This window comes from Geotrypetes seraphini, chromosome 3, assembly GCF_902459505.1.
Source record: "Geotrypetes seraphini chromosome 3, aGeoSer1.1, whole genome shotgun sequence".
Lineage (NCBI taxonomy): Eukaryota > Metazoa > Chordata > Amphibia > Gymnophiona > Dermophiidae > Geotrypetes > Geotrypetes seraphini.
The window spans coordinates 223867340-223889988 of NC_047086.1; the positions used below are offsets into that span (position 1 = coordinate 223867340).

At 43.7% G+C, this 22649-nt stretch overlaps 1 protein-coding gene across 4 annotated transcripts in view; it reads right to left on the reverse strand.

Moving 5' to 3' along the window:
• LOC117357102 (serine/threonine-protein kinase receptor R3-like) overlaps nt 1-22649 on the reverse strand; it is a 141286-nt gene that overhangs the window by 76630 nt on the left and 42007 nt on the right. For 3 of the 4 annotated variants that reach the window (XM_033937357.1, XM_033937356.1, XM_033937359.1), the window contains 2 exons: nt 4210-4281; nt 3629-3895 (listed from right to left, as the gene is read on the reverse strand). In XM_033937357.1, coding sequence (XP_033793248.1) covers nt 3629-3895; nt 4210-4276 — 334 coding nt within the window. In that variant the 5' untranslated portion in view covers nt 4277-4281. The remainder of the gene's footprint in view (nt 1-3628; nt 3896-4209; nt 4282-22649) is intronic. The other variant, XM_033937358.1, reaches the window with a different exon arrangement.

The following is a 22649-nucleotide window of genomic DNA, read 5'->3' on the forward strand; positions in this document are numbered from 1 at the left end:
CTCAAACATGAAATTGCTGACCTGTAATCTATTGCTAAAATTGTCTGTAGTACCTGAAGATTGTTATGCCGATTTTTAAAACGGTTCCAGGGGAGATCCGGGAAATTACAGACCAGTAAGCCTGACTTCAGTGCCAGGAAAAATGGTGGAAACAATTATAAAAATAAAATTGTAGAACACGTAAACAAACATGATTTAATGGGAAAGAGTCGGCATGGGTTCAGCCAAGGAAGATCTTGTCTCACCAATTTGCTTGACTTCTATGAAGGTGTGAATAAACATGTGGATAAAGGTGAGCCGGTTGATGTAGCGTATCTAGATTTTCAGAAAGCTTTTGACAAAGTTCTTCATGAGAGGCTCCTGAGAAAATTAAAGTGTCATGGGATAGGTGGCAAAGTTCAATTGTGGATTAGGAATTGGTTATTGGATAGAAAACAGAAGGTAGGGTTAAATGGTTATTTTTCCTTAATGGAGGAGAGTAAACAGTGGAGTGCTGCAGGGATCTGTACTGGGAATAGTGTTATTTAATTTATTTATAAGTGATCTGGAAATTGGAACGAGGGAGGTGATTAAACGTATGCGGATTGTGAAAAATTGCAGGCAGACCTTAGGAAATTGGAAGACTGGGCCAATCAGGGACTTCCTTAGGTTCCTTCCTAAGGAACTCCCTGATTGGCTCAGATGCCTCAGGCCCCTCCCAAGGGAGGAGCCCAAGGTGTCTGAGCCAATCAGGACCTTAGGCCCCTCACCATGCAGCACATGATGCACTGGGGAGGGGCCTAGGGCTCAGTGTCATCATGAAGAGAGAAGAAGCAGGAAATGTTTTCAGTATCTCCTGCTCCCAACTTTAAGGTACAGAGCACGGGGGCCTGGAGGGGGATGGGGGCCTCTGGTAGCATGAGGGAATGTGCATCCCTGCTGCCTTTTTCTTCAGGGGGGAGGTTTTTCCTGGCAGGAGGGCATGGGCATCTCTACTGCTGGGTTGGGCTTTTTTAATGGGACAGATGGTGCGTGTTTAAGTCGCACAGAACATCTGTTCCATTAAAAAAAAAGAAGCCCTGACAGCAGTGACAGGAGACAGCTTCCCCTGTCACTACTGTTAGGGCGCTGCGCATGTGTCAATTGCTCACTGAGCGATTGAGTCGGTGGGTTTGCTTGCAAATGATTTGCACCTCCATGCAAATCATTTGCATACAAACTTGATAGTGATTCAATCACTGTTGGAAAATCGGCCAGAGAATCAACCAACAGTGATTGAGTCGCTATCTTTAGTGAATCTAACCCTAGGTTCTTACCTTGCTAATATCTTTTCTAGGTGTGTCAATCAGGAACCCTGCCCTGTCAGTATTTACTCTGCCTGCCTACTGTTTCAATCAGGAAGTTCGATTTTGATGTCAGCAAGACTTTAAAAGGTAAGAAGAAGAATCTATTGATATAATTCATTGGATGAATGTTTGAGCTCCATAAATGTTTCTGATTAGTATGGTTATTTTGATGTTTTGATTGTTCAATGTTTATTATACTTTCAGAACAGAACAGATCTGTATTTCTGGGAGTCTCCCCCATACCCTCCATTCCTATGTATGGCTATCACCCGCTAGAAAAGAAGGAAGTGGAGTTGAAAACCTGGAGTGGATTCCTTCTGCACAGCTTGCGAGAGAATACTCTACTGTCCAGAACCTAATCTCTTTTTAGAATAGAAAGCCTATGTTCAAAAGGGCTCCTACTTTATACAAGTAACAAATGTATTTATGTGTCTCTGCAAATAATACCCTGAAGCGGTTCCCATAGCACACAGATCCTCTCTCTGAAGGTGTAAATGTGTATATGTACTTGTGTTATTTTATAAAATATGAACGTATATTGCAGCTCTATCCACACTATGACCCTGGAAATGCTTGTGCGTGGTGTGGGTATAAGTACATACCATCTTGTGGATGCATAGATTTATATACACATTTTCAGTCACACAATTGCATGAGTCATTTTGAGGCGCTTTTTTTTTTTTTTTTTTCTCAAACAGTAGTAAAAATCAGGCTTAGCATGCTCTTATGTGGGTCATTCCTGTGTGCCAAGGCCATTTTTGCCACTAGGGTAAAATGGCCAGTTTTCAGAATTTTTCAACAACGACCACTCGTGAGCTCTTACTGCCACCTATTTTGTAGGCACTTGGGACTTACACACTAAACCTGACGTAATTGGTTGGCGAACAGCAATGTAGTTGCAGTAACCAATTAGCATAGAACATGCCCCCAGAATATGCACAGAACTCTCCATCCCCAGACATACTTCTGCACAAAAAAATAAAAAATATTTTTTAGCGCATGAGTAGTGTGTGCACATGGCAAAATTACAGTGGGATGCCTCTGGTCTTTCATATGTAACCAGTTATCTTAAATTAACTGCTTGGTGGGGCGAGAAATTTAAATTTTGGGGCTAATTACCAAAGTTAACCAAACAAATCTTTTGGTTATAAGAACATAAGAATTGCCGCTGCTGGGTCAGACCAGTGGTCCATCGTGCCCAGCAGTCCGCTCACGCAGCAGCCCTCTGGTCAAAGACCAGCACCCTAACTGAGACTAGCCCTACCTGCGGGCGTTCTGGTTCAGCAGGAACTTGTCTAACTTTGTCTTGAATCCCTGGAGGGTGTTTTCCCCTATGACAGTCCCATGAGACATGTATAAGTAGTCAAACTGCTGGCACATGATAGGCCTGATTTCACCAAACCTTTCCAGGACAGGAGAATACTAGGGCAGCTTTGAAAAACCAGTCCTTTGTTACATACACCAGCTGTCGCATAGGCTCCGCAGGGATCCTCATTTTAACTCCCGCGGACCTTACGAATCCCTCTCATCCCAGGTATCCTCAACTTACCCCCCCCCCCCTCCAGCAAGATCCATGAGGTCTGCAGAAGTTAAAACAAGGATCTGCAGTGAATGGGAACTGTAACATCCACAGGAGTTAAAAAATGAGGATCCCTGCGGACCCCATGTCACAACTACTTTCTTTTTAAGGCCATGCGCTTTTAGTTCTGTGGGGTCCACGAGATCCTCTTTTTAGCTTCTACCATTGCTGGCTTCTTTTTTGTTAGTGGTTGGGATTGCTGGTACTGAATACTGGAGTCTCACCCTAGTTCTCCCTTTTGTTGTGCCCAGCTTTTCTGCACCCCAGTATCCCATATGCCCTCTACCTGGAGGCCCCATAGATCCCATGGAGCTAAAGTGCACAGCCTTAAAAAGAAAGCGGCCATGATGTGGGGTCCGCAGAGATCCTCATTTTAACTTCCATTGACCTTATGGATCCTGCTCTCCCCCGAGGTAAGCGAATTTTTAACTGCGTGTGGATAACATAGAAACATGATGGCAGATAAAGGCCAAATGGCCCATCCAATCTGCCCATCCACAGTAACCATTATCTCTTCCTCTCTCTAAGAGAACCCACGTGCCTATCCAAGGCTTTCTTGAAATCAGACACAGACTGTTCCACGCATCTACCACCCTTTCTGTAAAAAAGTATTTCCTGAGCCTATCGCCTATCGCGAAGTCCGTGTTTTACCCAGTCCCGGATCTTCCTCCAGTTCCATCTCACTCTACAGAAATCATTGCAGCGGTGTTTGACGCAAACTTACAAAGGATTGGGCTTAGAAAGAGAAGAGTAGGAGACACGATACCGTTCTGAGGGATAGTGAGGTTGCTATTGCACATATCAGAGTCACAGCACATTGTCACAGCTGCTCCTGTGATGCTGGAAAAACACTGTTCCATTAAGTGCATGGAGAAGCAACCCTTCGTCTGCCTGGTGATGCCATCTGTTTTGTCTATGGTCACAAAGCACTTCCGTCCCTGACAGGTGATGTTCGTGCATCCTGGTTCATCACAGACACACTGCCATAGACCTATGGGGGATGAGAGAGAGCAGCCTAGATTCAGAAAGTGGATTTCACTGACAATCCGACATGCTTTCTGTTTGCCAGCCAAATTCAAGTGCTTGAAACGAAGAATAGACACCTGCCATTCAGCTGTCCTGCAGTCATACACAGTTAATCTCCTCTTAGTCACAGAAATGCATGGCTGCTTGTACATGCTGAACTCGCCACCGCTGACAATCCAAGCAGTCCGAGAATTAGTTCCGCCACAGACAGGATGATTAGATTTGACTTTTGAAAAGAGCTCAGAAAAATGAGCTTGGGAGCCAGCGGGACTAACTTACCATTTGCAGGACACGTTGGGATAATCAGAAATGCCACGGACAAAACCCAGCTGCTGCCTTGGAGCATATTTACTGTAAAATGAAGCAGGAGCTTCTCAGTTAATCTGCTTTAGTACACACAGCATATTTCATGGTTAAACAGTCTTGGGATCAGGTTTTATCGGGAACACATTCAGTAGGATGAAAAACAATGGAGGTAATATTCAGATTTTCAGATAACTTAGACATACTTATGTTTATGTGCATTCACAACTAGCCTGCCTCTATTAGCTGGACCACTGAAACTGCCTTCTTAAACAAATAAATGATCCATTTATCCTTAGGATTCATGTTTATGCAACCCAATTGCATAGGGAAGTTATTTGGATAGTTGTTGAATACCCCCACTATGGCGGCAATTCTATAAATTGGTGCCTCATTTTGCGTATAACAAAGGAGAACACTTAGCCAATGGCGTAATAAGGGGAGGCGGGGAGGGTGGACCACCCCAGGTGCCGTCTTTGCGGGGGATGCTAGTGCCTCTCCTCTTCTCTGCTCCCCTGCGTACCTCTTGAAATGTTTGTTGGTGCGAGCAACATCTTCCACTTGCAGCTCACGCCAGTGTCGGCTCCCTTCTGATGTCACTTCCTGCTCGCAGAACCAGGATGTGATGTCAGAAGGGAGCCGAGACCAGCATTAGCAGCAGGTGGAAGATGCTTGTGCTGGCGAACATTTCAAGAGGTATGTGGGAGCAGGGAGCGCTCAAGCAGAGGGGAAGAGTGTTGGGGAGCATATGAAACGGTGATGCCGGACACCACCGCCCCATACACCAACCTCCCTTACTACCCCACTGCACATAACGCTGATTTTATAGGGGATGATGCTCAAAATGATTTAACTGGCTAGAACTGACTCCTGGCTGGTTAAATTCAGGGCTAGCCAGTCATTTCAGCAGCATTTAACTAGTTAGTGCTGCTGAAAATGTCCAGTTAGTGCAAATGCTAAACCTGCAATTTTGGGACTGATCTGGGGGTGGAGTTGGTACTTAACTGGCTAGGTTAATTGCATATTTAGGACTGCATAAAAATCAGTCCTGTCTGTAGGCAGTAACCCATAGCTAGTTAAATGCTGAATATTGCACTTAACTGACTCCATACTAGCCAGCTTGACAAACCTGAAATTCAATGCTGGAGGCCAGACATGACCCAGCACTGAATTTCCAGATATAACGCTTGTGGTGATCAGCAAGCGGCTGGGTGCTGCAGGCTGAATATCATCCCCATAATGGTTTAAAAGCACACCTATGCTGTAATGAAATACTAGTGCAAAGCCACATCGGTACATTTACTTATGACAAGTGAACGGCTGGCATAAGTGGACGTGCCTAAGTGCATCATGCAATGCACGCTACTGATAGTATTCTAGAATCTAATCTGGTATTTATGCATCACACAATACCTATATAGGCTCAAGGCGACTTACAGCGAGAAAAGGAAAAACTTTAGAACACATAAGGAACAAGGAGGGTAAGAGAGGGATTTAGAGGGAGATTGCGAAAGGACAATATCTAGACATTACAGTTTGAAAATTCTTAATAATAGGGAACCATTACTAAGAGGGGAGTATTACTAGGTCAAAAATTTTTGGTCCGAGCGGAGATGGAAGCATGCTCATGTTGAGATCCTCATTGGTTGGCGAGAAGCGACATGGTTGGAGGAGGGGTAGAGTTCAAGTATCAAAAAGAAGAGTTTTCATTTTTTCCCAAAATGTGGTGCAGTTAGGTTCTGTTCTTGTAGGAATGGAACACAGCGAACACACACACACACACACAGGATACGAGTCGGGATGGAGGCGCTGCCATGGCTAGCTCCGAGTCCCTTTTATTATGCTTCTAAGCTAATGACATCATAGTAACTCTCTCATTTACACATCTAATGATTGGTGGATAAAAAGTACATGCTTTTACATCGTGATCACCCTCCAACTCAGCACTTAGACAAGGGCCTGATTAACATAATTAAAATAATGGAAGTGTTGCTGAAAGAAAGGATAGTGTACTTCCTTGAATCTAATGGGTTACAGGATCCGAGGCAACATGGTTTTACAAAAGGTAAATCGTGCCAAATGAACCTGATTGAATTTTTTGATTGGGTGACCAGAGTGGATCTAGGACATATGCTAGATGTAATTTACTTATATTTCAGCAAAGCCTTTGATACAGTTCCTCATAGGAGGCAGTTGAACAAACTTGAAGGGCTGAAATTAAGACCCAAAGTGGTGAACTGGGTTAGAAACTGGCTGCCAGACAGATGTCAGAGGGTGGTGGTTAATGGAAGTCGTTCGGAGGAGTGGAGTAGTGGAGTCCCTCAGGGTTCGGTGCTGGGGCCAATCCTGTTCAATATGTTTGTGAGTGACATTGCTGAAGGGTTAGAAGGAAAAGTGTGCCTTTTTGCAGATGATACCAAGATTTGTAACAGAGTAGACACCAAAGAGAGAGTGGAAAATATGAAAAAGGATCTGCAAAAGTTAGAGGAATGGTCTAATGCCTGGCAACTAAAATTCAATGCAAAGAAATGCAGAGTAATGCATTTGGGGATTAATAATCGGAAGGAACCGTATATGCTAGGAGGAGAGAAGCTGATATGCACGGACGGGGAGAGGGACCTTGGGGTGATAGTGTCCGAAGATCTAAAGGCGAAAAAACAGTGTGACAAGGCAGTGGCTGCTGCCAGAAGGATGATGGGCTGTATAAAAAGAGGCGTAGCCCGTAGAAGGAAGAAAGTGTTGATGCCCCTGTACAGGTCATTGGTAAGGCCCCACTTGGAGTATTGTGTTCAGTTTTGGAGATCGTATCTGGCGAAGGACATAAGAAGACTTGAAGCAGTCCAGAGGAGGATGATGAAAATGATAGGAGGCTTGTGCCAGAAGACGTATGAGGAGAGCCTGGAAGCCCTGAATATGTATACCCTAGAGGAAAGGAGAGACAGGGGAGATATGATTCAGACGTTCAAATACTTGAAGGGTATTAATGTAGAACATAATCTTTTACAGAGAAAGGAAAATGGTAAAACCAGAGGACATAATTTGAGGTTGAGGGGTGGTAGATTCAAAGGCAATGTTAGGAAATTCTACTTTACGGAGAGGGTGGTGGATGCCTGGAATGCGCTCCCGAGAGAGGTGGTGGAGAGTAAAACTGTGACTGAATTCAAAGAAGCGTGGGATGAACACAGAAGATCTAGAATCAGAAAATAATATTCAAAATTGAACTAAGGCCAGTACTGGGCAGACTTGCACGGTCTGTGTCTGTATATGGCCATTTGGTGGAGGATGGGCTGAGGAGGGCTTCAATGGCTGGGAGGGTATAGATAGGCTGGAGTAGGTTTTGACGGAGATTTCGGCAGTAGGAACCCAAGCACAGTACCGGGTAGAGCTCTGGATTCTTGCCCAGAAATAGCTAAGAAGAAAAAATGTAAAAATTTAAATTGAATCAGGTTGGGCAGACTGGATGGACCATTGGGGCTTTATCTGCCGTCATCTACTATGTTACTATGTTACTATGAGTCTTTGCAGTATGCAATGCAATGCCTGTCAAGTTTCAAGTTTTATTATTTTTAATATACCGACCATCAACAAGTATCTAGCCGGTTTACAATGCTAAGAAAAAATAAAGAATTAAAATAATACTTATAAAAGGGGGAAAAGTGCACATTAAAGATGTTTTACAAATACAAACATGAGAGTGGGGGTTGGAGGAGAAAAGGGGGGTAGAGTTACATTGTTAGGAGTGGAGAAAGAAAAAAAAAATTTAGGTTAAAAAGAAAAGAGAAGGAAAGGGATAAAACATTAGGAATTGGGTCGCTTCTTAAAAGCGGTTGGTGGACTTAATGATGGGAAAATTAGGAGCTGTGGAAAGCATCTAGAAATAAGAATATTTTTAGTTTGGTCTTGAATTTATCAAGGAGATTTTCGTGGCGGAGTTGGGATGGCAAGGCATTCCATAAAGTTGGGGCAACTACGGAGAAGTTGATTTTCCTGGTGAAATAAAATTCTTTAATAGAGGGAACAGATAGTAGGTTCTGATCTGCTGATCTAAGAGTCCGAGACGGACAGAAAGGGATGAGGAGTTTGTCCGGGAAGGGTGGAAGACGAGAGAGTTTGATTTTAAAGACTAGCATAAGTGGTTTTTTTTTGTTTTTTTTTTTTTTTGGTTCAATAATTTTATTGAATATTATAAGAATTATAAACAGAAAGCAGCTCAAACACATAGAATCATAATAAAAATCATGTATCAAATATTCGTATCTACAATCGTTTGAATAAAACTAGATTAATGAAAAGGATCCAGAGTATCTGGAACTGCTTAGAAAAGGAACAGAAAAAGACAGAGAAACAGGAGGGATAAGAGAAAGAGAGAGAAAGATAAAGGAAGAGAGAGAGAAAGAGAAATAGAGAGAGATAGAGAGAGAGAGAGAGAGAGGCAGAAGTGTCTATAGAGCAGAACGAACATATAAATCTAAGAATGACCAAGGTGATTTGTTTCGTGTCAAGTTTGTAGAGGATCGAGAAAACAATTTCTTTTCATATGCATAAGATTCAAATTTGTGGTACATACATAGCATAAGTGTTTTATAGGTAATACGGTGTGTGATAGGTAGCCAGTGGGCTTCTTTCAGAAGGGGGGGTAACATGATCATATTTCCCTAACTTATGTATGAGTTTTATTGCCGTGTTTTGGATGAGCTGTAGACGTCGTAATTCTTTTGGGGGGATTCCGTTATAAAGAGAGTTGCAGTAATCAAGATGAGAGATAACTAATGAATGAACAAGGGTTGTAATAGCTTTAGTTTCGAGGATAGAAGTTAGAGAGCGAATAAGCCGGAGTTTATGAAAGCAGATTTTTACCACAGAACTAATCTGATCATGAAAAGTTAAATCTTTGTCTATGATTATGCCAAGTAGTTTTAGACCAATAGACTGAGCTAAAGTAAGGAGAGGGAATGGGAAGAGGGGAGAGGGAATGGGAATAATTCATAATTCTTACACAGGGGTGGGGAAATCAGTGTGCCGATTTCGCCCTGTTTCAGAATGGCATCCCTACATGTTCTGACAGTTTCTGTAAGGTTGCTCCAAGCATGCATTGCCTGGTGATACTCCTGTGACACACTCATGCTCCACCCACATGTACACCCCCTGAAAGTCATATGCTAAACGATTTAGGCACACTGTTTATAATAATAATAATTATTATTTTATTTTTATATTACCGCCTGACCAAAAATGGTTCTAGATGGTTTACAACAAATAAGCACAAGTCATACAGTGGAGAGTACAATTTAAAAGGAAAAACAATCCAAAACAAAATACAATAAATAAGAATTGGTCCTACAGTAGAAAATATGATTTAAAAGAAAAATGCAATTTAAAAGAATGGTTCTAAGTGAATTACAACAAATAAGAACCGACCATACAGTAAAAATACAATTTAAAAGAAGATACATTGCAAGACGGAAGCATAGAATTATTAAACGAAACAACCAGTTAGAATACAAATTTTTCAAACAGTTGGGTCTTCAATAGTTTTCTAAAATCAAGATGAGAACAGGATCCTAGTATAATTTTACCAAACCAATCATTCAATTTGGCAGCTTGAAAAGAGAAAGTTCTCTCCAGAAATCTTTTGTAACAACATAATTTAGCCTAGCACTTATGTGCGTACCTGCCAGTTATTGGCTCCAATCATGCACTTAAGCACTACTGGTCTATAAACCAGGCGCACTATTGGTGCCTATATTTAGGCAAATTGCCCTTAATCTGTTTCATTTTTGGCCTATCCTTTGCCCATTCTCCTCCGCCACTTCGTATTATACATTAACAGTGTTGTATAGTAACTAAGGCCTAGATTCACTAAACCTCCAAACCGTGTACGATCCGTTTCCATTTGCATGCTGGCCGACAAATTCACTAAAGGCATGCATGCAAATGGGGACGATCGTTAACACGCCCCCTACCCATGGCCAGGATCACTAGAGAGCAATCCCCGCTCATGCGCACACCCTTAGAGTAGTGACAGAAGCAGCCTCCTGTCACTGCTGTCAGGGCTCAACCCCGATCTCTCCTGCCTGCCCTGCTCTGCCCAGATCTCTCTTGCCTGCTCCCGGATTCTCCTGCTCTCTGCCGCTGTTCCCTGCAGTGCAAGCCTGTGGTTTTAAAGCGGACCTGGACTGCGGGGAACGGCGGCAGAGAACAAGAGAGTCCGGCGAGCAGGCAAGAGAGATTGGGGCTGAGCAGGGCAGGCAGGAGAGCCTACACTAGCCTCACCCTCCGGCTCGACACAACAGCCCTGCCCGACACCCTCCCCCCCAGGCCATGATCTCTCCCTTGCCCTCCCTCAGCTTGGTATGGCACGGCCCTGGCCCCCCTTCCTGCACGGCCCTCGCTCCTCTCCTGGCACCAAAAAGTTGGGAGCAGGAGGGGTGCTCAGTCCCTCCTGCTCCTAGGCCTCCCACCCCGGTACCTTTATAGTTGGGAACAGGAGGGGTGCCCGGTCCCTCCTGCTCCTTGCGACAAGGCTCCCGAAGGCTCCCTCCATCTTCGGGAGCAGGAGGAAAGTCTGACCTCCGCCCAATAGCGGCCATAGGCCCTGCCCCGGCTCATCATCATCATCATTGGCAGTGGGGGGATGGGGAAGGGGCAGAGAGGAGGACGGGTGCCTGCGCTCTCACTAAGATGAGACCCGGGGTTCCCATTTTCTCCACTTTTTAAATTATTATTATTTATTATTTATTTTTTCATTTTTCAAAACAAATACACAAGACAATCTCTTGTTACAGAAAAACAGAGCATTGGTATTACAATTTCAAATTAAATTTCCCTAACTCAGAAATAATAATCTAATAAGCTTTAACATTCAGGTTATTAAAGTAACCCAATACATGTTTTGAGCTGGGTATTAAATCCTAACAAACAAATAGATGCTGGCACTGTCATTTCAAGGTAGGGACATTGGATCATTTACTGTTCGATTGTCCATTGATACTTAAATTTTGGAGATCAATTTGGGATCAAGTGAATAAATTATTAGAAAATCCAGTGGCATTGACGTACGATACCATGCTATTTGGCACGTTAATGAGGGCCAAAAGCCAAAAATTTTCCCATAATAATAAACTTCTCTGTATTATGACAGGGGTTGCCATACAGCTTATTTTGAGGAATTAGAAAAGTGGGATCGGTTAAATTATACTTTTTGGTGGGAATCTCTATGTCATACTTTTAAAATGGAATGCATGATGGCCATACAACAGGGACATTATAGGAAATTTATGGATGTTTGGGAGCCATTGACAAAATTCTGTAAGGAATGATTGTTGATTTTGCCCATTGATCATACACGTCCAGGGAGGGGGGTGGGGAGTTACTTTTAATTAGAGTGCAATTGTTGGATATGTATAAAGGGGGGGATGATATATGTATTTTGTCATAAATATAATTTGATAGAAGTTAAGTGTTGTTAAAATGTAAAATGTCTGTAAAATATGTTGCATTTATTTTTGGCTTTAAAATGAATAAAGATATATTAAAAAAAAAAAAAAAATCCTAACAAACATTGTAAGCTCTTATTTGACCTCAATAAGGTGGAGAAACAAATAAGAAAAGATAAGGAGATCTAACTAATTAAACACCATTATAGAAGAAAAGGTTTGACATGACTATAGAAAAAAAACGGCTCATTTCTTTTAAAGCAGCCACTAACTATATAACTATATCATTTTCTTTGTGTCCAGAAAGCTACGAAATTGCTCTGTACAAAAAATACATATTCGATCCCGGTATAGCGAATGATACATTTGCATGGATAACTTAGCAAGAATATAGCTCCCATTTTTTTTACTTCTTCCCTCATACTCAGAAAAAGTTTTCTCCAATCCTGAGTTGTCTCAGTAACATCTGGGAAGATCCAGATCTTTTGACCAAAAAATAGATTGTGTGAATACCAAAAAAAACATTCTCATCAAGGAATTTAAGTCCTGCTCAAAAACAAATGATATTAGTAAGGTTCCTTTATATTCAATTTCCTCATGAGAGCTTTCATTATATCTGCTATATTATTGAAGTCAAATGATTGTGGTTTATCAACCTGATTACTATCTTCCTAGGAAGATAATAGATCCTGTTTATTGGCAGAATAGACACTGTTGTATATTTTAGATTTTACATCAAATATTTTTTGAACATATCCAACGGCGTTAAAGCAGAAGACTTAGGAAAATTCAGAACTCTCAGGTTTAACCTTCTATTATAGTTTTCTAACTGTTCAATTTTCCTTTGAAGAAACACCCTTTCTTTAACGAAGGACCCTGAGAGTTTCTGTATAGAGGCAATTTCTACATTGTTTTGATCATCATTGACTCCACTTATTCTTGCACCTGTATGTGCAAGAAGTTTGGTTTTGTGGTTCTTCCGTTTTTAAGTGGAGTAATGAGATTCTTTCTTTGTTATGGTTTCAAAGAGTAAGCTTCCACCACCCATCCTCAGGGCACCTAAAAGGAAGTGCCCAGTTATAGAATTGCCCCTAGTGGTCATATTCAGCCACTATGGAGGTAATTGATAAGAGCTTTTTTGCATGTATATACCAATATATAAGGACACCAAAGAAACAATGGAGTGGATGGCAACCCAGTAGATGCTGATGTTATTTGCGAAGATCGTTCTAATTCTTTTGGATACTTCAGCATTTTCAGTGTCTTTGGTACCACTTATAACAGTTTTCCACATAGAGAACCTTGCTGTATTACACAATTTATAAAAACACAGATATATGATGGCAGATGAAGGCCAAATGGCCCATCCAGTCTGCTCAAGTAACAATTACCATTGGCAAGTATCGACTCCTCATGCAGGCCTGTTGGCCACAACGCAATCTGTGTTGAGTCATCTGGTCACTGAAACACTGATGTTCTAATAAATGCCGCCTTTTTCTTGTCATGACTGGGATAGCCATGCAGATGGTAACCCAAAATTGGAAGAACTATGACCGCCTAAATTTTCCTTTCTGGTGGGCAAATTTGTGCTCCAGCTATAGATATGAAAAAATGAATGCCGATAGTTTGGGGGCATAGTAATTTATTTAAGCTGGTTTGAGGGCCGTTGACATCTTATATTACCTCACTATAGTAGGTCTTTGATTATGAGTCAGTTTTGGTTTATTTTCGTACACATCCAGGAAAGGGTAGGTGGGGGGGACTTCTGTCCTAATTTGACTTTTGAGTATGTCCATCTGGAGTGGGAGGGGGGCGGGAGGATATTTTAAATCTGAATAGGGTAAGGTTATTGGGATAGTCTATGTTTCTGCGTTTTATTGAATAATCATGGGGGGGAGAAAATAGTTGGTTATGCATATTTGTAAGTTGAATGTGCTTTTATTAACTTATTGTATGATATATATTTGTGTATTGCACTTTTGAAGTTTTTTTATTAATCTTTATTCATTTTTTAAACTCACATTAAGTGTAACATAAAATACAATCATTTTATAGTTTAACATCACTTAATATATCATCAAATTCCAACTCGCATCAAATATCCCCCTCCCTTATACCCAACAATTATTCATAAACATAAGAAATCAAAAAAATATTCCAGCTCCCCCCCATCCTGGACGTGTATGAACAAAAGGCAAAAAAAATAATATTTATTCTATGCAGTAATTTCAATCTTTACAGTATCTTGTTAATGGCTCCCAAATAACCTGAAATTTCTTAAAATTTCCCTGCTGCATGGCAATTACCCTTTCCATTTGAAGTTTAGAAAATCAATAAAGAATAAAAAATAAAAATAAAAAACTATGCAGGATTACTGCGCTCTACTCTGGAGGATCCTAAATATTTAAGATAATAAAAAGATGCATTCCATTGCAAAAAAAAAATAATAATAATAATAATAAAGCTTGTCTTTGTGAACAATATCAGCATCTATTGTGCTGCCGTCTACTCCATTGTTCCTTTGGTGGTATTTCTTTTGCACGGGATTGCTGTTCTCCTGTTTGTTTTCCAGTATATGAGGACATAAATGTGGGTCTATATTTAGGTGCCTAGAGGGTAACTATGTGGTACCTATTAGTGGCTTAGTGAGGATGTGAGGCGCCCCTCCCCTGCCCTCTTCTCTGCCCCCCCCCACCTCCACATGCTCCTTCACCACTTCCTGTTGTGTGCATGCGCCACTTCCCTTCCATCAAGCAGCAACCCCCAAGCTGCTGTGGCATCAGCATTGGCTTTTCCTCTGACATCACTTCCTAGGCGCGGGTCCAGAAAGTGACATCAGAGGAAGTGATGCGACAGCAGTTTAGGGGAAGCTGCTTGCGCCAGGAACATTACAGTGGAATGGGGGAAGGGAAGTGGCACGCACACGTGGCAGTGGGGGAAAGGGGCAGAGAGGAGGACGGTTCCTGCACCCTTGCTAAGACGACACCCGCCGGAGTGGACTGTCCCCTTCGCCCACCCCCCTTACTACATCATTGCTACCTATTCTGTAAGGAAACTAGGAGTGTACTTTACTTTATAGAATTCTAGAGTTTTCTGATCCGCGGAAGAAGGGGTTACCTTCAAAAGCTAATCATAAACTACATTAAGTTAGTCCAATAAAAAAGGTATTACTTTTTCCCTCTTTGTTTTTGTTTTATTTCTTTTTTTTTGAAAATTTTTTTATTAAAGAAACAATGCACAGAAGAAAATACAAAAGTCAACCAGAAAAGAGATCAGCATAATGCAAGAGACAAAACAGGTATAGCATCTATATAAGCATCTCCCAGGCAAAGTCCAATTTTTGAATAGAGAAAGAGACCTTCTCCCCACCCCCCACCCCTCCCACCCGTGCATCCCAAGACTCCAACCTGCTCTAAAAAGAACTCCAGCAATCCAGGTAAGCTACAGATTTCCAACTGGTTGCCTCCTTCCTATGCTGTCGCTCCCAACTCACCATCTGCGACATGTTAGCTCGCCACTGTTGGACTGTAGGAAGCACATCTCCCACCCAATGTTGTAGTATGAGTTTTTTAAATTATTCCCAAAGCCACTAAGATAAAACACCGCTGAGGCTCTGAAATGCCAGCCTCCACCAGGGGACTCGTGACACCCAACAGCAACGTCTTATAAGACCATTCTAAGGACTGCCCAATAATACTCTCCAGCACCCGAAGCACGGGTATCCACAAGGGAACATTCCCAAAAAAATGGTGCACCAACAAAACCCGAAGAGCCGGGCAGCGAGGGCAACAGGCATCTGCTCATAGCCCCATCTTATGCCCTTTACAGCGCATGATATAGGCCTTGTGTAAAATATTTAGATGCACCTCTTGCAAACCCACATTTGGGGAGGATGTTGCATATTCCCGAAAGCACAAAGCTAATTCCTCAGCAGAAACCAGCTCTCCCAATTCGGAGCTCCAATCCTTCGCCATCCAATCTAGAACCCGTGTAGGCTTCCATGCTTTCCCTAATTTATACCACCCCAATAGCATATTTAGCTCAGAAGGGACGGACATAAAATCTTGATCCAAGGGAGAAAAAGTGGGCACCAAACCACCCGACAGACAGAGCGCCAAACAATAACTGTGCGCTGAAGTTAAGCGAGTACTGACCCCTCATTCCAGCCCCACCTATCCTAGCCTGAAAAGAGGGGACCGCCCCCAAACAAGCAACCTGCCCTACAAACCGACAGCCAGACCTCCGGCCTGACAAAAAAAGACATGGGACAAGTCAGCAGGGAACCTAGGGTTACCCACACATTCCGAAAAGGGTGAAGGACCCACCGCTTTCCCCAGAGAAGATCGCCACCAACACCACGCCATGCACAAGGGCCAAAGCATAGAGGCACAAGCCCTGGCTCCGTGCCACAGAATATTAAAGACCGACACTGGGGCCACCTAGAGATGCCAAAACCCTGCCGGAGCAAACTTAGCAGCACCCACCTCAGCAGCAACATTATAAAGACGCAAATCAGGCAAATTCACGCCACCTCGCTCCCGCTCCCGGACCAGCTTGTGATACCCAATTCTCACCTGTCGCGAGCGCCATACAAAAAAAGAAACAACCCCTTTATAAGCCTGCACATCCTTCTGCTTAATCCAAAGCGGCACCATTTGAAGAGGATAAAGCAACTTTGGTAGGAGAACCATTTTGATAAAGGCGATACGCCCAAGAAACGATAGGGGAAACTCCATCCACCTCTTGCATAGGGCTCGGATAGCATCCAGTTTATCTAGCACATTCTTCCGATAAACCACCCCAGGATCTGTGTGCAAATAACCCCCCAAATACTTAAGCATACCCTTGGACCACTGCAATGGAAAGGAGGGATCATGCCACAGAGCGCAAGGAGGGTTGAATGCTAAGGCCTCAGACTAATCAAAGTTAATCCGCAGCCCGGAGAATGCACCAAATCGCTGAATAAGCTCTATTAACTGGGGAACTCCCGTTGCCGCATCCCCCCAAAAGATGAGCATATCGTCCGCAAACAAGTTAATTTTAAATTCCTGGGACCCCATCCGGATACCGCGCAAGGTTCGGTGCTGGCAAAGTTTTGTTGCTAGAGGCTCCAAGGGCAAAACAAATAACATAGGAGAAAGGGGGCAACCCTGCTGCGTGCCTCTCTCTAAAGTGAAAGAAGTGAGCTCCCCATTTACCAAAATCTGGGCAGTAGGGTGAGCATATAAGGAGCGGATCCCAGCCAGAAAACTCCCCATAATGCCTAATTGGGGCAAAACCCAAAAAAGGTAATCCCATAGCACTTTATCAAACGCTTTTTCAGCGTTCAGACTAACTATGAGGGTGTTCTGCTGGCCAGTATACCCCCCCCACCCAAGTCCAGGATTCTGCAACACCGATAGCGTGCGCAGGACATTAGTAGATGAATACCTGCCCGGCACAAAGCCAGCCTGGTCCGGGTGGACCAGGTAGGGCAAAACCTGGCCCAGACGAGCAGCCATGATGTCAGCAAACAGCTTGATGTCTTGATTTAGCAATGAAATGGGCCAGTAGGACCCCAACTGCCCGGTTTCGGTAGAACCACAATGTGTGCATGGGTAAGCCTATGCGGAGGCAACCCCCCCCCCCCCCCAACAAAGGGTCCCACACAGGGCTTGAAAAGGGCCTACCACCCGAGCCCCCAACAGCTTGTAATATTCAGGACCCAGCCCGTCAGGCCCAAGTGCTTTAGCTAATTTCAAGGCCTTAATAGCTTTCTGAATTTCCAGCCCTTGCACATTCCAGCATTCAGCACTTCCGTTGTTCCTGCCCCAAAGTCGGAAGGTCCTTAAAGAAAATAGTCCTCTGTTCGGTGTCACAAGTCCCCCAATCATACAGAGCCTGATAAAAGTCAACAAAACTCTGTTGAATACCTGCCAAGGTCGTCACCTCACTCCCATTCGAGGCCCTAATTTTAGGAATAAGGCGCTTTTGAGCCCTTGCAGTAACCAATGAGGCCAACAGTTTACCTGCCTTATTTCCCTACTGGTGTAGGCGGTATTTGTACATCCAGATATCCCTAAGGGCTCTGTCCGCCAGTAACTCATTAATTTGCCTTCATAAAGTTAAGTATTGGGCCCGATCAGTAGTAGCACCAGATTTATGGAGATCCCCCCGCACTGCGCCCAAACGCTGTGCCAAGTCCAACAGTGCCTTATCCTGAGCTTTCCGTTTTCGAGCAGTGTACTCAAGGATTTTACACCGTAAGACAGCTTTACTGGCCTCCCAAAACACCACCTCTGAAATGTGAGAAGCAGGGTTTTCGGCTATAAAAGAATCCCACTGCCGCACAAGGAAGGCACAAAACTCGGCATCCTTGTACAGCGTGGGATTCAGATGCCAACCAGTGTGGAATCGCCGGGACCCCTGTGTGTCAATCAGCTCCATCCAGACTGAGCGATGATCAGACATGACACCGTCCTCCATCATCACCTGGGATACTCCTGACAGAAGGGAAGGGGCCACCAGTAGATAGTCCAGGCAACTATGTACATTATGGACTAGGGAATGAAAAGTGAAGTCAGATTCGTCAGGATAGAGCATACGCCACAGATCAAATAGTCCCAACTGACGCATGACAAAGTTCACCCCTTTTTGGTCGCCCCCCTTTCAACCTAGGTTTGGGAGGCTTACAATCAATGAGGGGGGTCAGCGGTAATGTTACACCCAATACCACCCACCCAATACCAGCTGATATTCAGAGAAAGGAGTGAGAGCAGCCACTAGTACAGAGAAAAATCTGAGAGTATACATTAGGGGCATAAAGGGAGCAAAAGACATATTTTTTTCCCCAAATCACATATTGGCCTTCAGAGTCCTGAATCACTTTAAGTAAGGTACAAGTATGCTTTTTGTGAAAGAGGATAGCAATGCCTCATTGTCTACTATTGTATGAAGCATACGCTACCTCCCCCACCCAGTCCCTCTTCAACTTGGCGTGCTCAGAGACACTACGGTGAGTCTCTTGTAGGAGCAGGACATCCACATGCAGTTTCTTACAATACTGAAGCATCTTACTACATTTAACAGGAGAGTGCAGCCCATCAATATTGAAGCTAGCAATCTTAACAGCACCCATGAGGAAATCCTAAGCAATAGACAAACTCCAAATTTAACAGCCTATGTGGGGCAGCAGCGTTGGCCTCCCAGCCAAACCAATGCTCCACCCACCTGTAATGAGAAACAGAACCGAGCAGAGTCCCAGGACGCACCCCTCCCACTCTCCCCATCCCACCTGTACCCCCAAAGTCCCCATACCCACCCCCCCACCCCCACCAGTGCTTCCCACAGTTACCCCCCTTATCTCAATCACTCCCCAACCATCCAAAACCCACACATACACCCAGATCCCCAAAACAACCACCTGCCACATATCACACCCACACACAGTCACTCATGCTCCCCCCCACCATCAAACCCCCAGCTATAGAAACAGTACCATAAACCAGTCAAAAAACCAATGTCAAGGTAAACACACAGAACAAGTGAAAAATGAGAAAGGGTGGAAAGCCACCATCATCAACAGGGCTGCAAAGCGTGGAGTTCTACACGGGGCAAAGTCCAATGCCATTCACCCGAAGACCAGTGAAGCCCCCGTCTCAGGCCGCTCACGCTGCCAAGGACTCAAGGGAGACCGGCATCAGACAAGGCACAGAAACGACGGGGCCCAGGTCTCCCGAAAGCAGATTGTAGCAAAGTCAAGGAGAAAGTCTAAAAACCCCCTTGAGCCCTGTGTAGAGAAAGAAATCCACCAAGCTCACGCAAAGTCAGGATCGCCCTAATCCGGGAGGCAAAGACTCATTATCAGGAGCCCAACAGCAGTCTTACTGCGCTGGCAGCTGCTCAACGAACCGCTTCAGCTCTTCCACGGTGGTCAGTGTAAAGGACCGGTTTTCGTGAGTCAACCTCACCTTGGCAGGATGGAGAAAAGCAAATCGAATCTCCTGCATGACCAGCTGCGAGCAATACGGTGTGAAGGCTCTGCACTGTTCGGCACCTTTGGTGGAAAAATCCTGGAACATCATAAGCTTGGCCCCTTCATATGTCAAAGTTCTAGATTTCTTGAGCAAATTCAAAAGATGCGCCTTAATCGCATAATTGTGGAATCTGGCCAACATAGGTCTCAGACAGCCATTACCGGCACCCTCTCAGCGCTGCCCCACGCGATGAACACGCTCAACTACATCAAGACCCGCTTGTTCAGGTAGGCCCAGCTCTCTCAGTAGCCATCTCTCCACCACTTGGAGAAGCTCAGAATCTTTCACACTTTCAGGGAGCCCTATGATCCGAAGATTCTTCCTCCAGGCCCTATTTTCCCAGTCCTCAACCCGTTCGAGGAGCTGGTAGACACGGGATTCCAAAGAGTCAAGTCGGCCATCTGCGACCACTGCGTGGTCTTCTTGGGCCGATACGCGCTCCTCCACCCTCTGGATTTGTGCTGCATGCCCAGCCAGGGCGTCCTTAAGGTCATCCATCGAGGCGTGGAGCTTTGCAAGCTTATCGTCAAGCAGTTGGGATAAGTGCCACATGGACACTTGCAGCACCTTGTCTGGGAAGCGGTCCACAGGTGTCTTCGTTTGAGTCCCCGCCATCTTAGTCGTCTGGGCCACAGTGCTCTTTGGCGCCTTGAGAGCTCTAATTGGCATCCCGCGCTTTGCCAGATTGGAAATGGCGCCACGCGAGTCCTAGCAATGCACCCTTGCGTTGGTAAGCTCAGAAAGCTGTTTATGAGGGAATTCATCGGCTACGGACCAAGATAAGAGAGTATCATGGGGGAGTTAGAGCGGAGTTCCATGCTTGGACGTCCGTTTAGATACCAGCCATCATGTGACACCCCCCCACCCCCTGTTTTTGTTTTATTTCTACATATTACCTTGAAGAGTGGACTAACATGGCTATCACACCATTTCACTCTAGAGCAGGGGTGTCAAAGTCCCTCCTCGAAGGCTGCAATCCAATCAGGTTTACAGGATTTCCCTAATGAATATGCATGAGATCTATTAACATAAAATGAAAGCAGTGCATGCAAATAGATCTCATGCATATTCATTGGGGGAATCTTGAAAACCAAACTGGATTGAGGCCCTCAATGGGGGACTTTGACACCCCTTCTCTAGAGTAATGGTGAAAACGTACACCTATAATTTGAGCAGCCTTAGAACTGTGCCAGCCTTAGAACTGTGTAGTTTATGGTATTTTATGTGAATGAAAGACCCCTTGCAAAATACACACTATGGAACACGGATCTCAAAGTCCCTCCTTGAGGGCCGCAATCCAGTCGGATTTCAGGATTTCCCCAATTAATATGCATTGAAAGCAGTGCATGCATATAGATCTCATGCATATTTATTGGGGAAATCCTGAAAACTCGACTGCATTGCGACCCTCAAGGAGGGACTTTGAGACCCCTGCTATGGAAGATACAGATTGTTTTTGTTATTCACGCATTCCCAATGCGCCATTTCACATATCTGCCGTTGCATCTATTGTGATCGCTATTCACCATTCATGCCGAGTGTTTGTGTATTCGTGAACCCGCTCTTCCAAACCCAGCTTTCTTTGCTTTCGCTTTCACTTTGTGGTCTGGCGTTTGCTTCCAGATATGGCTCCCAAGTGTCCAGAGAGTGAATTACAAGCATCTACAGCAGTGGTCTCAAACTCAAACCCTTTGCAGGGACACATTTTGGATTTGTAGGTACTTGGAGGAAATAGTTAATGTTTTATTAAAAAAATGACAATTTTGCATGAGGTAAAACTCTTTATAGTTTATAAATCTTTCCTTTTGGCTAAGTATTTTTCTTTTTTTAACTTTAGTTTTTAATGCCAACAAAAAGTGCAATACAATTTATATACAAATAATGATAATCAACCAAGCACTTATAATCAATCAGTATCTATACAAAACATAAAAATTCCCTCTCTCATCCATCATTACCATCAGGAATAATACCAAAACAAAAGATATACCCCCCTACTGCTCCCACCCACCCTGGATGTGTGGGTGAAAAACAACGGAAAATAAAGATAAAGGACAACTATAGCAAATATACAAAAGACGTCAATGGACCCCAAACTAATTTGAATATCGTATTATGCCCCAGCATGTCAGCATTCATTTTCTCATATTTATAAGTTAAACATAAGCTCGCCCACCAAAAAGGAAAACTAAGGTGATCCCAATTCTTCCAATTGCGAGTAATCCAATTGCGAGTAATTCCAATTGCAGCTATGGTCATAATAAGGAAAAACTGGCATTTATAGCGGTCCATGGGGTAACGTTCCACATATAACTACCTTATACATCAATGGAATTGATGCCTCCAGTATGGTATTAATCTGTCCCCATATTGACTTCCAAAAGGTAAGTATCAAAGGACAATAGAACAGCAGAAGAACCAGTGTCTAGTAGCTAAGTCTTAATAATAATATTGTAATTTATAGCTAAAGAGACATATGATCAAGAAACTGTTTTATTTTCCTTTTGTGATTATGATAAACATACCGAGGGCCTCAAAATAGTACTTGGCGGGCCGCATGTGGCCCCCAGGCCGTGAGTTTGAGACCATTGGTCTACAGGTACTCCAAGTGCTGTCCCATGCAGGAACCTAACCCTATTTTCCCATTAGAATGCCGCATTCACTCTCCATGATTTTGAGGCGCAATGTGTACGGCTGGAATCTAACCTCTCTTTTCCCATAGTCACGGTGTTTTGTTATTTGCAGTTTTGCAGTTCGTGAACATTTTTGTGAAACATACTACCGTGAATAATGAGAACGTACTGTATAGACGTATTTACAGAAGAGTGCTTAGGGGACATTCTGGCATTTGTTTCTGTATCTGCCCACATTTATGTGTATATGATATTTTTTAATCATTTGCATATTTGGTGCAGAAATATTAGCCCCCACTGTATAGAATTACCCCCTACCTGAGGAAAGGTCC